Here is a 16,442-nt window from a genome sequence, read left to right on the forward strand (position 1 = left end):
CTTGAGATTCTTTACATTTAGGATTCTACTCCATGTAAATAAATGGCAGCATGGGATTATACAGACACAGAAAAACATACTGTAAGTAGCATGTTTTACAGAGTCTGATCTTAGAGCTTATCTAATTCTGCCAGAGTGTTATAAAATACAGCAAAAAACACTTGTATACTGCCGGGGTCCAGCCCCGGCTGATCCAGGGTATTCGAAGGAGAGACGGCTAGGCGACCTATTCAAATGTTAATTAGAGATAATAAAGAGTAATAGAATGAGGATAGCTCAGTAGGAAAATTCAGTGGAGAAAAGAAGCTGAATGGCTTGGTTTACGCGGAAAATCAATATAACCCGTGACACCAGGTTAGCTCTGACCACGGAGGCCGCAGGCGCCCTCTCGAATAGCGGAAGGTGCCCCACCTTAGACACCTTCTCGAGTGGGTCTTAGAAGCCCAGGCAAATAAATGGTCACAGAGGATATCCGCGCTCCAGATGGACACTCAGCTGGAAGTTAAAGGGAAGAATGACATGGGGAGACCAAGCGTTGGTGAGCAAGGCCCATAGCTTTATTTTCAACAGGGGCTTCTATACCCTAAGTTACACATAGAGGATAATAGGGGATGCAAAGTCATCAGTCTTTGATGCTTATCAAAAACCAAGGTTTCCTTCCTGCAAATTTATCGTATACAAATGGTTTAGGTGATTTACATCATCTTCTGGCCAGAGGCCTATTAACATTTTATGACTCTTGACAAGGACTTATCAACAAAGACTTATTTTCTCTAAGAGTAATTATTTTAAGGTTTGGCGCCATCTTCCGAAAATAAGATTACGTTCCTATAGGGTGGATGTGTAATGGGCTTACAAAGGAAAGAATTTATTACCTTAAGTGTCTAAAGTTACTAACGCCGAGGCCACTACTTATTTTTTCTACATACCAACTATATTAATTAATACACATTCAAGGATACAATTCAGGGGATGTGAAAACTTGGCAACAAACATTGGCTCATCAATGAAATCTTTTACTAGTTTTATTCTGACAGTTTCTAACTCTCTGAGAGGCTCTAAGCTATTTGAATATCTTAGGCTTCCCGTGCCTCTCGAGGCTGGGAGACTGTAAACAATTGTATGCATAGCTGTAGGAGTCCGGGTAAGCTTGTCAGGCGAGTTAGAGAGCCATCTGAGGGGTTTGGATTTAAACACTCCTAATTGCCCAGGAACTTTATTAATTGGAGCTGTAAGTTAACTCTTTGACAGAGAGAGTGAGATGGTGGTGGGGAACAGCCCCCAGTAAAGTCAGAGGTGAGAGCATAAAGCAATAAAGTAGGCAGACTCTGGTTTTTTGGGGGTAGATGCTCGAGAATATCCGGGGGCACTCCCGAGGCTCGATCCCGCCTTTGCATATGCCGAGCCTCCTTCCTCATGACCTTTGTCACGAGTGGAATGTCTCTCGCCGGCTCCCGGCAGTATACTGTTCTTGTTGCATCATTCTGGTTTTATTGCTTTCTCTTTTCCTTCAAATTTTACATTCGCTTTTATAGATGAAAAATCATTATGATGTTTTTATGTGTCTGTACGAATGTGTGTATATGTTTCCCTGATGGCTCAGTGGTAAAGAATCTGCCTGCCAATGCAAGAGACGTGGGTTCAATCCCTAGGTTGGCAAGATCCCCTGGAGAAGGAAGTGGCAACCCACGCCAGTAGTCTTGACTGGGAAATCCTATGGACAAAGGAGCCTGGTGGGCTACAGTCACAGAGAGCTCAAGGACTCACACACAAACAAATACTCATGTCTATATCTGTCTGTCTATATATGTGTATGAAGTATGTGCAACATTTGAAGAGTTATGTCCTGGTGATGAGTCAGGGCCAAGAGAAAGTATTTTTACACAATTCTCAGTGGTTCATCAGGTAGCTCTTGTCATTCTTTGATCCTGTAAGTAAAGAATCTTACCATTCACCTATTTTTATTTTTTATTTGCAGGTAAGCTTTTGGGTTGTTAGAGAGATTCTTCATGCTCAGACATTAAAAATTAGAGCAGAAGTTTTGAGCCACTATATTAAAACTGCTAAGGTGAGATAAACTTGTGCTTGTTTTTTAATTCAGTCGTTTACGATGCTTGTGAGCAAGTATTTGCCTGTGTCACTAGAGTCACTATTTATTGACGCTGGAAAATAAGGCCTACTGATTAACGTGAGTTAATTTTTTAAATTGCCTGTCTGTTTCGTTTGCCTTTTCTTCTGTTCCTCCTATCTTCCTCCCCTTTCTTTTATACTTTTCCTCTCTTTCTCGAGAAGCTGAATTGTATTTGGGCAGAGGTCAGATTATGATGAAGTTTAATAGTTATAAAATAGTTTGGTATATTCTGCAGATGACTAAAAAAGCCTTACAGGATTGAGTGAGGAAATACATATCAGTTATTTGCCTTTAAAATAGATTATTCTGCCAACCATGTGGAGAATAAGACTTAATTTTAAAAGAACAGTATAAATGAGGGTGTTAACCAAATACGTTAAGTAACATAGATAATAGATGCAGCAGGAGAAATAGAACATGGATTTCAAAGACAGTTAAAATTTAGATAGGAAGATGGAATAGGACATTCCACAAGAGGTTACAGAATTTTACTAAAATTTGTAACAACTCCAGATTTATGTCAAGTTGACTGAAAAGAGGTATAATGGTAGCCACATTCGTTATTCTAATAATAAATACATAACATATCTCACCTGTGAATGAAGGAAGATGGAATAAATTGAGGATACGATTTTTACAATTGTAAATTATTGTGATCATTGTAAGTCATAACTCTTCCGTCGTTTCCTTGAGCATCTGGGAGCAATTGTATTCTAACATTCTGTGGCACTAGGTGGCAGAGCTAGCCTTCTTAAAAGTTGTTATTTTTTCAGAAGTGTCATAAAATTTTAAAAAGCGTTCTTTGTGATATGTTAAAGATTTGATTTTAGCTAGTAGAATCCATGTCTTTTCTCCATAGATCCTGAATTTTCATTATTGTTTTCTGGTGTTTTTGTTAGTTTTTTTCTTTTTTTTATGAATGTTCCACTCAAAACCACCAAATCCATTAAACCTGTCATTATTCTCATCAAATAATCATTTAATTCCAGTTCAGACTCATACTTTGAGTTATTTCTGATAGTGCTTACTTTTACCCCAAGGTCTAAATTCATAATTTTTTTGTCCATTACTGTCTCTTGAACCCCACTGGGGACTCTGCCTTCTATTTTGTTTCTTATAAAACAGGCAAGTCTTTCTCTTCTTTTAGTAGATGTTTCACTTAGGGTCTATAGAGTCAGAAAAAACCCACACATGTAAATGTATAACATGTATAAAAAGGTTTAAGAAATTATCTCATGTGACTGAGTTGGGGAGAGGCTGGCAAATTTGAAGTCCATAGGGCCAGTAGACAGGCTAGAGACTTAGGAAGGAGTTTCTGGATTTTTGCTGTTATCAATACCACTACTTACACAGCATTCTTGTGTAAATTCAAGATGGGGAACACATGTATACCTGTGGCAGATTCATTTCGATATTTGGCAAAACTAACACAATATTGTAAAGTTTAAAAATAAAATAAAATTTAAAAAATAAATAAATAAAAATTTCAAAACAAAAAAATAAATTGGCAGCTGGCACTATTTGAGTCAAAAAAAAAAAAATACTAGAAATATAGAGAGAAAAGACAAATTACCTTCAAAGAAATGACAGTGAGACCAATAGCTTTCATTGAATCTGATGAGAATGAACATTTTTGTGTTTTGGCTGTTTATGTTTTTCTCTCCTGAAATGTCTGCTCGAGATCTTTTTTGAACAGTATTCTGTTACAGTGTTGGTCTTTGACTTTTATAGTTTAATAAATATAATCCCAGATGCTAAAGTTTTTTGCTATATTCTTTGCATACATCTTCGTATTTGTGACCTATATTACAACTCTTTTCCTGTTGTCTTTTGATACAGATGCTCTTTAATAGTCAAATATATTAATCTTTAACTTTTATTGTCTTATTTATTGTCTTATGCCTAAAAGACTATCTCATTTAAATCTTACTCTAACTCTGAAAATGTCAAAGATTTTCTCACACATTACTCTTCTATAGCTTTGATTTTGGTAGTTAATTCTTAAATTTTAGATATAATACATGTAATTATGGATTCCAGTTCATATTTTTCCATATGAATAATCATTCTGGCACCATTTTAAAATCTTTTTTAAAGCTCTCTTTATTTTATCTGGAAGCATCTTTCTGTCACCCTTGTTCTTGAAAAATGAGATTCCAAATTCATGATTCATTTTTTTATTTACTTTGCTTGGGATTTCTTGAGCTTACTCACCCTGGGAATGTCTTTCAGTAATTTGGGAAAATAATCCACCATTATCTCTCATAGGCTACCCACTCCAGCATTCTTGGGCTTCCCTTGTGGCCCCGCTGGTAAAGAATCTGCCTGCAGTGTGGGAGACCTGGGTTTCATCCCTAAGTTGGGAAGATCCCCTGGAGAAGGGAAAGGCTACCCACTCCAGTATTCTGGCCTGGAGAATTCCATGAATTGTATAGTCCGTGGAGTCGCAAAGAGTCGGACACAACTGACCAGCTTTCACTTTCACCTCTCATATTGTTTCTATCCCATTATTTATCATGTCCTTCTGTAGCTCCATTTAGATAAATATTAGCCTTTTTCCCCTCTACCTTTTATGTCTTTTTAACCTTTATTTCACATTTTTAAAAAGACTCCTTAGCTTTTGTGTTGCTTTTTGGACAGTGCCTTCCTTTTCATTTCATTCACAGCCAGTACCTGATGTTGTTCTCCATTTGTGAATTCTTGTTTCATTTTCTTTTTCTTATTTTTCCTCTGAGGCACTTTGTTTGTATGAATTTGCATCCCTAGTTTTTATGAATCTACATCCCTAGGAAAAGAAAAAGAATCCAAGGATTTTCTCTCCTGTGTTTTTGTCTTGCTTCTTCCTGGTCCATGAGGACAGCTGAAGTTGTCAGTACAATAAAACCAAACTGATGGGATGGGAGCAGGTTGTTCTGCCATTTTTCTAGTAATAGATCTTGAGTCACACATCAAATCTGGGGCTGATCCCTCCACACCTACTGAGCCTGGCTGTGAGGTTCACAACAATTTCCTCAGCCCTGTGATCATCAGTGATTTCAAATGCACTAATGTAACCATGCTTTATCATCACAGTTAGAAACCTCATGATGACTTTGGAGCACAGCCTAATAAGCACCTGGCTTTGCCTCTCTTTTCAGCGTTGTTGATACTCGAGAGAGCATCAGCCAAGACATTCATGCACCCCATTATGGTGGCACAGAAAGATGGCAGAAAGAGTCCTTATTTTTCCCTTCCCCTTTTTTATTTTTTTAAACTTGAGTTCATATTTCTTGAAATTTTATGGGAGTTCTTTCAGACCAGAATTAAGGTGGTATTAGTTAGAGTTCATCAAAAGAATAGAACCCCTCGCCTTTCCTTGGTTCTCATATTCAAAACAGGCAATTTTTGTCTTGGAGTTTCTTGATGACTAAGGACAGTTTTACATGCTAAGACGTTTGAGGTGTAAACATCTGATAGTTTGAAGAAATCTGAGCAATTAGCAATAATTTGACAAAAGTAGATGATCTCTTGGTAAAGTGATAGAACCTAGCATTAGCATGCATGCACAGCATCATATGGGATTCTTCTGCATGGAGGCTAGAAAAAGCAACATCTAGTGTTGGGAGGCAGGTAGATGTCCCAGCATGAACAAGGAACAAAGGAATGGGGATTCAGGTGGGAGGAAGCCAGAAACTGAGGAGGGCTGTGAAAAGCAAGCTTGAACCCTAGCCCTGGAATGTTAGGGGTTCTGCTGCTGCTGCTGCTAAGTCGCTTCAGTTGTGTCCAACTCTGTGCGACCCTAAACACAGACAGGGCACAGGCCAGGCTCCTCTGTCCATAGGATTCTCCAGGCAAGAATACTGGAGTGGGTTGCCATTTCCTTCTCCCATTAGTGAACCTGCTGCTACTGCTGCTGCGAAGTTGCTTCAGTCATGTCCAACTCTGTGCGACCCCATAGATGGAAGCCCACCAGGCTCCCCCGTCCCTGGGATTCTCCAGGCAAGAACAATGGAGTGGGTTGCCATTTCCTTCTCCAATGCATGAAAGTGAAAAGTGAAAGGGAAGTCGCTCAGTCGTGTCCAACTCTTAGCGACCCCATGGACTGCAGCCTACTGGGCTCCTCTATCCATGGGATTTTCCAGGCAAGAGTACTGGACTGGGGTGCCATTGCCTTCATCTACGGGGCAGGGGTACCTGAGTAGGACACAAATCAAGATCCTGGGCACAGGCCTTTCTTTGAACTTGGATCATAAAGCAGAACTAGTAATAGTTCAGTATAAGAAAGGAAACTGCCTACTAGAAACAAGGATGCATACCAGATAACTCTGATACTGAGCCATAACTTTGGTTTTCTTAATGGATTAGACAACTGGAGGTAGATGTATTCCCAGAGCTAGGAGGGAGTTCTGTGTGGGCCAAAAATCAGCTTACTGTAAACACAGTGGATACCCTAAAAACAAATCTCAACAATGAGGGTAATAAGTATGCTACAAGAACCACCAGTTGCCTAAACTGTATTTGTCTTCAAGTTGTCTTGTATTCATGCTATTTATTTTTCGTCTCTCCTCCCCCTTGTTCTTAAATCTTCCAGAAGCTGTATGAGCTGAATAACCTTCATGCACTTATGGCGGTGGTTTCTGGCTTACAGAGTGCCCCAATTTTCAGATTGACTAAAACATGGGCGGTGAGTAATCTTCCTTAGTTAATGATAGGTTAGACTTCCTGTTGGAAGTGAAGATGTTTTAGTTCCTTTTGTAGTTCTTAGTAAAGTTAATATTATAATAATAGATAAGGATTTTTTAATTAGTTTGTACTCTGTTCTTTGAAACCTACATTTTTTCCTCTCCCCTTAAATAAGTATTTCATGAGGCTTGTTAGGTATTTTGAGCTAAAACCAACTTGGTGCTTGGTTTCTGCTCTTTAGGAAATAATTTTTGTAGAACTTTTTAAAACATCTTTGACAATATAGCATTTCAAGTTTACTGATGGGAAACTGTAAATGTGAAAATAAATTGCATTTAATCATATACAGATTATGCTTTTGGAAAATTTGAGAAAGATATAAATTGTTAAGTTGCCCCCAAAATTTACTGATTCAGATTTCCATTACAATATTTTTACTCAGTAAACTCTTGGGTTTTTTTCCTTAGGAATAAAGGAAAATCTGATAGTTAACAGGGAAGTAGGCAGTGTTTCTGTGCACATTGTGATATTATGCTAATCATACTTGGTTCTATTTAACAGGGTCAGAGTGTGAGGTTTTACTTTTGCAAATTTGTGTATTTTTATGGTTGATCAATGTGATACTGGCCTCAAGCTTGCTGGGTATTTTTCATTTAGGTTTTATAGAACTGAAACTTTAGATTCAGTTAAATCTGTTCATATTAATACTGTTCTTTAATGTTAAAGAGGAATGGTTTTGTTTACTACATTTTGTGCAGAGGGTTAGTGTGTTCTTACTGTCCTGGAATAAAGACTTGACTAACTTTATCACAGTTTTTTACTTACTAAAATATAATTTTGTGTTTAATTAGCCTGCTGTTCTCACTTTTCATAGTGTCTGAAGAGACAGATGTTTCTCATACTGGAAAAACATTAGTATGGAAGAGCTTATGATCTTCTTTATATTTCATTTGTATTTTAGAAACACCTGAGTGAACAGTTTTCCTACTCTAAAAATTATTTTTAATAATGATGACCTAATTCTCTTTTATTAAAATTTTAATTTAATGAGGGAATGGAAGTGATTATAAATATACAGTCATGAATTCCGTCTTTGAAGTTTTAGGGAAAAGAAATTGTACTCTGGTTTATATTGTGGTTTAGAAACAAGATACATTTCCCTCAAGTTAATTTTGTTTCCTTGAAGTTATTTTCATTGTCTCTGTCTCATGTCTTGCATCGAAAATAGTTTTGTTTAAATTAGTAACAGCTCCATTATTAATCTGAATAAAATTTTTGGTGTTCATGTTAAACTTGAAAATATTCCACAGTTTTGCTAGGTACTAATTGTTTGACGTGCATAGTGGATGATATAGACAAAGTCCTGTTCTTATAGAGCTAACATTCTACTGGGAAAAGATAAGCTGTAAATATATAAATGATATATCATAAATAATGATGAATGCTCTGTAGAAAAATAAAACCAAGTAAATGAGATGTAAAATACTTCCCTCATGCTTTTCTGTGATATGTGGTAAGAATTTCTGATAAATGATTGGGCCCAATTGCAGTTGGACCTGGCAATTGAAAAGGATTGATGACCTTGTCAAAGATGTTGGAATGATTGGATTTGAGAGAATAGTGGAGGAAAAAATGGGACAGTAAGAATAGAGAATGCCTTTGAGGAATTTTGTTGTGAAGTACTGAGGTGAGGGCCAGCGATAACTAGAAGAAATGTGAGATTAAAGATTAGTGGTGTTTTGCTTTGATTTTAAAGATGAGATCCGTGACAGTATGCTTGAGTGGTAGTACAGTGATCTAATAAAATGAGGAGGTGAACAAGAAGTCAAGCCTGTGATACCCTAGATTAGCCCAGAGGAGATAAGGTCCAATACTCCAGTGGGGCAGGAACAGTGTCTCCGTTTTAACAGGAGAGAAGGGGGTGCGTTTGGTTACAAACACAGGTATGTGGGTAGATTTGGTGGTGGGATTCTGCAGAATTCTGTTTCATAAGACACAAGAAGCAAGGTCATTAATTGACAGTGGGAGAGGTATTGGAGGTTTGAAGAGAGAGGAAAGGATGAAAGTCATCAAGGGGACTGTGAGAGTGAATTAATTAGGGAAACATGTAGGTCTTAGGCAGAGAAGGCAATGGCACCCCACTCCAGTACTCTTGCCTGGAAAATCCCATGGACGGAGGAGCCTGGTAGGCTGCAGTCCATGGGGTCGCTAGGAGTCGGACACGACTGAGCGACTTCACTTTCACTTTTCACTTTCATGCATTGGAAAAGGAAATGGCAGCCCACTCCATTGTTCTTGCCTGGAGAATCCCAGGGACGGGGGAGCCTGGTGGGCTTCCGTCTGTGGGGTCGCACAGAGTCGGACATGACTGAAGCGACTTAGCAGTAGGTCTTAGGAAGGTCCGCTTGAGATTTTTGGTCATGAACTTAGAGTGAAACTTGGTGTTCATTCAGCATTACCATGAAGAAGTGCTGAGAATTAATTGTATTTAACCAGTTGGAATTTTTTTAGGCGTGTTTGTACCACAGAGGGGTCAAGGATAGTACAAGAGATAAAGTAGGTAAATATAAAAGTTGTTATAGATGAGGAATCTAACCTAAGTAAAAGGAAAGAAATAATGAACAGTGAAAGGGTAGTATGGTGGAAAATCCTGGTGCCCTCAAATACAAGGAATGTACCAAAAAACAACATCACAAATGGGGGAAATATTAGAAACATTCTCTTTAACATCAAGGAAAAGTATGCTCATTTTCACTGTTTCTACTCAACATAAAAATTTTAGCATAGTCAAAAAAGATAAGAAATAATAAGATATAGCCTCAAAAAATTAGAATACATTGAGTTACCATTTATCCATCAACTCCACTTCTGAGTAGATACCCAAAAGAATCATAAGATTGGGACTCAAACAGGCATTTTTATACCAGTGTATAAAAAAGCATCATGATTAACAATAACCAATAGGTATGAACTATCCAAATGTCCACGAACAGATGGATGAATGTACAAAATGTGGTGTAAACATACAATGAAGTATTATGCATCCTTAAAAAGGACTGAAATTCTGACACATGCTGCACCTTGGATAAACCTTGATGATGATATGCTCAATGAAATAAGCTAGACACAGTAAGACAAATAGTGAATGATTCCATTTATATGAGGTGCCAAGAGTAGTCAGTCATTCAGACAGAGTAGAAGGTGGTTCCCAGGGCTGAGAGGAGCAAGAAATGAGGAGTTCTGTTTAATGGTTACAGAATTTCAGGGAAGATGGAAAGAGTTCTAGCCATGGATAATTGCAATGATTGATGGATAATGTGAATGAACTTAATGCCACTAAACTATACACTTAACACTGGTTAAAATGGTAAATATTATGTATATTTTACCACAGCTTTTAAAAATAGTCCTCTGAAAACAAGTCTCTGCTATCCCACCCCAAATTGAATCCTTTCATTCTGACTATTGATTTGTTATGAAAATTGCAAAATGTGTTATTTTTATACATATCAGACTCCATGCTTCTTTAGTTTTGTGTTTCAGATATGTCAAAATCAGCTATGAGTTGCATGTAATTTGTTTCTCCAGATATTGTACCAGAGTTCTGGAATGACTGACTTTGGGAAAAAAAAAAAAGATTTCTTGTTATCCTTGCTGTGTCATGCAGTATATTTTGCATATTCAAATACTTTGTTATGTGGGAGAGAAAAGAATGTTTGGATTTATAGATCGAAGTGGAGAGTTGCACCTAATCTTGAAAGTTCTAATCAAGTGTGTTGAAACTGGGCCACAGAAAGTCGTGAAACCAGTGTTTGCAGGAAAACCTATCTAAAACATTCAGAGATACTGGTTAGACAGTTTTTTTGTTTTTGTTTTTGTTTTAGAGATTATCTGAAGATAATCTGTTATCTTGGAGCCTGTGAAAAATAGATTACAGCATCAATCCCAACTATATTACTTGTAATATTAAAAAGAGTAGTGGGTTAGATGTTAGAATACTCTGTCTCCGGGACCAGACTGAGACCCATAAAAGCAGGACCTAGTCTTTGTGAGTGATGACTGACGAGTGTTGGTGTGTTCTGCTTCTCCTTGGGGTCTCAGTCACCTCATCTTTAAATTAGTCCTCTTGACTTTTCTCTTAACCTCGTAGGAGAATTAGATGAGAATTTTATAGGTGGAAGTGTTTTGCCTGCTATAAAATAACAAATATTTTATGACATAAAGTGAAATCTGATTTACAACATAATGAAATAGTAACTTCACATATTTAAAGAAGAGATTTTTTTTCCAAAGTCTTTGAAATACTTAAAAACATGTATTTTCTGAATCTTTTAGTTAATATTATTTCGGATGACTGTCCTTGCTTTTCTTTTATTCCCCTTGATATCTCCATTTTTCTCAAAGGGCACGCACTACAGATCTACTCCTCAAGCCTCCTAAAACAGCTGCAGTTGATTGTTCAACTGTATATAATACAGCACTGATCAAAGGGATCAAAGAAAAAAATGTCAGAAATCCAAACATGTAAATTGTAGTTTTATAGTACTGGAAGAACTAGGTATGGTTAGAGTCATCAAGAAAAATTATTACTTAAATTATGAAATTCAGTATTTATTGCCTAATGCTTATGTAAGAATTAACTATCTTTGAGGGGGCAGGGGACAAGTCATGAAAATATTTGGGCCTTTGAGGTGAATATGAATATATAATTATTTTAAATTAGGAAAATGACTAATAAAAATTGTTTAACCATTTAAAATAGTAAGGATGAGAAATAATGTATTATAATTTACTACTTAGTAAGTTAATTATTTTAGGTACATACAAAGTATATTGTATTTTATAAATAATGAATATGGGTTTATTATATTAATAAACATGTCTGATTTTGTTTTATTTACTACCAAAATATAATTAAAGAAAATAAAACTTTGAAATTAAGATTCAAATTTATAGTAATTCTAACTTTTAAGTCTTTAATAAAATTGGATACAGAAATAACTTGGGCTTTTCTGTTTGTCTTTTAGTTATTAAGTCGGAAAGACAAAACTACCTTTGAAAAACTAGAATATGTAATGAGTAAAGAAGATAATTACAAAAGACTCAGAGACTATATAAGTAGCTTAAAGATGACACCCTGCATTCCCTATTTAGGTGAGTTATGTCACTGTATATTCATTATGCCTAGTTGTTGCTTTGCTTTAATCAATAGTTTATAAAAAGTTCAATGTATTTTAAAAGTTTGTGTGTCCTTTAAAGAAATTAAAGGATTCTTAAGTTGAAAAAATTGTCTAGAGGAATGTGTTACCTTACTACCTGGAATGTATTTTCATTTTTTCTTAGAAATGAAGCATATGGTAAAGCCATACATTTTTGCTATTTTAGTAATGCTTTAAAAGAATGGACTAGTAGTTTGCAGTGAAGTTTAATGCTGTGAAAATATTTAACATTTACTTAAGAAATTGATCAAAAGATACAATGAATTTATTGTCAACATCATGAGTTCTTAGTTTATATTGTTGGCAGGTATTTTAACAGTGAATTATGAAAAACAGTCTCAATGAAGGTGTTATTGTTTTTCTGGAAGAAATTAGCTGTTTAGCTGTGGAAATTTAGCTCGGTGCTGGGAAAAATCTGTATTTTAAATATTATTACACATAGTGTGTATCTCTTTATTGTATATTTTACAGTGTTGATGAATTCCAAGAAGTATTAAACCAATAACATAAGATGTTCACCAAAATATGAATAGTAATTTTTTATTAGGTGTTTGAATAAAAAAATGACTGAAACTATACCTTTTTAATGTATATGTGAATTTAAATACAGAAAATATATTATGTATACCTAGTATATGCATTATATTATGTATACCTAGTATATGCATTATATTATGTATACCTAGTATATGCATTAAAGTAAATTGACTTGATCCTTTGTAGAGAGTAATCAAAAGATAACATTTGTTTTTTCCCGGTCTCCCCTTTTACCTTCTATTTCCACTCTGTCTTTTATGTAACTACTCATACTGGATTTTACCATGACTGTTTCTGAAAATCATGGAAAAACCTGTTCCTGGTTTAGGAGACTCTACAGTGTCATCTTTGAAGTCTTTATAGTACCACTGAACACAAAGCACCAGTGTAGTACCAGAACGCAGAGTAGGGCAGAGACAGCTGACACACTTGTCACTCAGCTGCTCTAGAGCATCACCTTGGTTTGTCAGAGATCTCAACTCATCATATCATTGTGGGACATTCTCAGAGTCCAGTGGGAATAGGAAATGTTGCACATCCTGTGTTGAAGGCAGAGTACTCCTGTGCATTGTGCAGTGGCCACGTACCGTTTGTCTGTTTCTTTGATAAATGGTTCAGGGCCATAGTAAACATAACTCAGGCTCTAAGCTGATATTAGGAAAGGCATTCTGCGTACGCTCTACTTTCTACCATTACCTTGGCTTTGACATTCTTAAAAGTGTCATCAATATCTTCATACTCCATAAAAACATAAACTTTTCATAGCATAAAGAACATTAGAATTTTTTGAATTCACGTCACTCAGTTGTGTCCAACTGTTTGTGACCCCATGAACTATAGCCTGCCAGGCTCTGTTCGTGAAGTTCTCTAAGCAAGGATACTGGAGTGGGTCGCCGTTCCCTTCTCCAGGGGATCTTCCCGACCTAGGGATTGAACCCAGGTCTTCCAAAATGGCTCTATGATATTCATTTTTCAAGTCATTGAATTGTCTTCTTTAAGCCTTGTTTTCTTTACCTAGAAGTAGCACACATGTTTTTCTTGAGGCTGGGTGGGACCACAGTGATCTCTTCTATATAAATCACTTATACTACGCTTGAGAAAACCCAAGTCCAGAAAGGTAAAAGAGCTGATTCAGAATCCTAAAACCTAGTTAATGACAATTCTGAGGTTCTGACCTAACATCCTTCCAATTATAGCTGCTAAACTCTTATTCTAAAATTTACTGATTCCACAATTGTGTTTTTTCTCATTGAAATAAATATTTTTTGCAAATTTCATAATTTTTTTTTTAGAAAAGGAGACTAAGATTATTTTCTATTAAAGAGGACAAAATAACATAAATCCTTGTGCTGTGATGTCTAGTTCAGGGGTCTTTGTTTTATATTTATCCACAGTAGAAACTTCAGTAGAGGGTTTGAAGTTGTCTGTGCCTGTGCACTTAAGCACACTCTTACATACCTATGAGGATGTGGTGGGAAATCATTGAAATAGTGGAATCTGGAAAAGATTTCCTTTAGAAAATATACCTGTTTTCTCCCAACTCTGATACCTGAAATGGAGTATTTTTTTCCTGTGGGTTAAGGCAAATGAAGAAAACACTGAGGTATAGAAGTTAGTTTGGAGAAAGTAATAGAACCATAATCTTTCCTGTGTCTTCAATTTGGTCTGCATTAACTCCTCTTTTCAGTTACTTTTCACTTTATATATTCTCATGACCCAGAATCTTCCTTACTGAAATTCTCCACCAGTAGCACCAGTCTCTCTTGATTTACCTTCTAATTTATGGCTTTTGTTTTTTTGACTCCTCTTTCTCTCATATCTGTTCTTTTAAAGGTCTCAGTCCTTTCCGTTTATTCCATACACACACTTAAAATGGTCTCATTCAGCTTTTTCCCATATATCACCTGAGGACTGCAAATCTCAGATTGGACCTATATATTCAATTGGCTTTGTGGCCTAGTAATTCCTAATTCCTAGTAATTCCTAATTCCTGTGGCCTAGTAACATTTTAGGTACTCAGATACTGATTGAATGAGATATCTATTGGTAACTCTTAATTTAGCATGTTCAGAAGTATATTAATCATTTTCCCCCTTTTTCTATACCTGATCCCCATCTTATCTCCTGGCTTAGTGACCTAGTGATCACAGTGTTGCATTATCTACACTGCTTCACCACCCTCGACACTTGGCGGGTTTTCTGTTCTTTGTTTTTGGCTTTACTGAATTTCTCCTCCTCCTCTACTTCTCATACCATCTGTTAGTTTAGTTCAGTTCAGTTGCTCAGTCGTGTCCGACTCTTTGCGACCCTCTGTTAAGCAAGATGCATGTTTGTGAGGGTTATCAAGAATTAGAAGCCAAAGTGAAAGTGTTAGTTGCTTAGTCGTGTCCGACTCTTCACAACTATATGGACTGTAGCCCATCAGGCTCCTCTGTCTATGGAATTCTCCAGGCAAGAATACTGGAGTAGGCTGCCATGCCCTCCTCAAGGAGATCTTCTGGACCTGGGGATTGGACCTGGGTCTCCTGCATTGCAGGCAGATTGTTTACCATCTGAACCACTGGAAAAACCCCATTAGAAGCCAAAGGGTGAAGGGGAATGGCAAAAACTTATGCTAAAAATAGAAAACATACACTTTCAGTCTAGTTCAGTTCAGTTGCTCAGTCATGTCCGACTCTTTGAGACTCCATGGACTGCAGCATACCAGGCTTCCCTGTCCATCACCAACTCTCAAAGCTTGCTCAAACTCAGGTCCATGGAGTTGGTGATGCCATCCAACCATCTCATCCTCTGTCATCCACTTCTCTTCCTGCCTTCAATCTTTCCCAGCATCAGGGTCTTTTCCAGTGAGTCAGCTCTTTGCATCAGGTGGCCAAAGTATTGGAGTTTCACCTTCAGCATCAGTCCTTCCAGTGAATATTCAGGACTGATTTCCTTTAGGATGGACTGGTTGGATCTTGTTGCAGTCCAAGGACTCTCTCCAGAGTCTTCTCCAACACCACAGTTCAAAAGCATCAGTTCTTCAGTGCTCACCTTCCTTTATAGTCCAACTCTCACATCCATACATGACTACTGGAAAACTTTGTTGGCAAAGTAATGTCTCTGCTTTTTAATATGTTGTTTAGGTTGGTCATAGCTTTTCTTAATTTCATGGCTGCAGCCCCCATCTGCAGTGATTTTGGAGCCCAAAAAAATAAAGTTTGTCACTGTTTCCATTGTTTCCCCATCTGTTTTCCACAAAGTGATGGAAGTGGATGCCATGATCTTAGTTTTCTGAATGTTGAGTTTTAAACCAACTTTTCACTCTCCTCTTCCAGTTTCATCAAGAGGCTCTTAAGTTCTTATTTGCTTTCTGCTGTAAGGGTGGTGTCATGTGCATACCTGAGGTTATTGATGTTTGTCCCAGCAGTCTTGATTCCAGCTTGTGCTTCATCCAGTGCAGCGTTTCTCAAGATGTACTCTGCATATAAGTTAAATAATCAGGGTGACAATATACAGCCTTGACATACTCCTTTCCTGATTTGGAACCAGTCTGTTGTTCCATGTCCAGTTCTAACTGTTGCTTCCTGACCTGCATACAGATTTCTCAGGAGGCAGGTCTGGTGGTCTGGTACTCCCATCTCTTGAAGAATTTTCCAGTTTGTTGTGATCCACACAGTCAAAGGCTTTGGTGTAATCAATAAAAGAGAAGTAGATGGTTTTCTGGAACTGTCTCGCTTTTTCGATGATCCAGTGGATGTTGGCAATTTGATCTCTGGTTCCTCTGCCTTTTCTAATTCCAGCTTGAACATATGGAAGTTAACAGTTCACAGACTGTTGTAGCCTGGCTTGGAGAATTTTGAACATTACTTTGCTAGCGTATGAGATGAGTGCAATTGCGTGGTAGTTTGAGC

General features: G+C 37.1%; 1 protein-coding gene across 8 annotated transcripts in view; it reads left to right on the top strand.

The window, feature by feature from the left end:
• Nucleotides 1-16,442, top strand: part of RALGPS2 (Ral GEF with PH domain and SH3 binding motif 2) — a 166,426-nt gene that overhangs the window by 76,755 nt on the left and 73,229 nt on the right. For 7 of the 8 annotated variants that reach the window (XM_055582763.1, XM_055582764.1, XM_055582762.1 and 4 more), the window contains exons 6-8: nucleotides 1,979-2,068; nucleotides 6,702-6,794; nucleotides 11,821-11,947. In XM_055582763.1, the coding sequence (XP_055438738.1) occupies nucleotides 1,979-2,068; nucleotides 6,702-6,794; nucleotides 11,821-11,947 (310 nt within the window). The remainder of the gene's footprint in view (nucleotides 1-1,978; nucleotides 2,069-6,701; nucleotides 6,795-11,820; nucleotides 11,948-16,442) is intronic. The other variant, XM_055582767.1, reaches the window with a different exon arrangement.

This window comes from Bubalus kerabau, chromosome 5, assembly GCF_029407905.1.
Source record: "Bubalus kerabau isolate K-KA32 ecotype Philippines breed swamp buffalo chromosome 5, PCC_UOA_SB_1v2, whole genome shotgun sequence".
Lineage (NCBI taxonomy): Eukaryota > Metazoa > Chordata > Mammalia > Artiodactyla > Bovidae > Bubalus > Bubalus kerabau.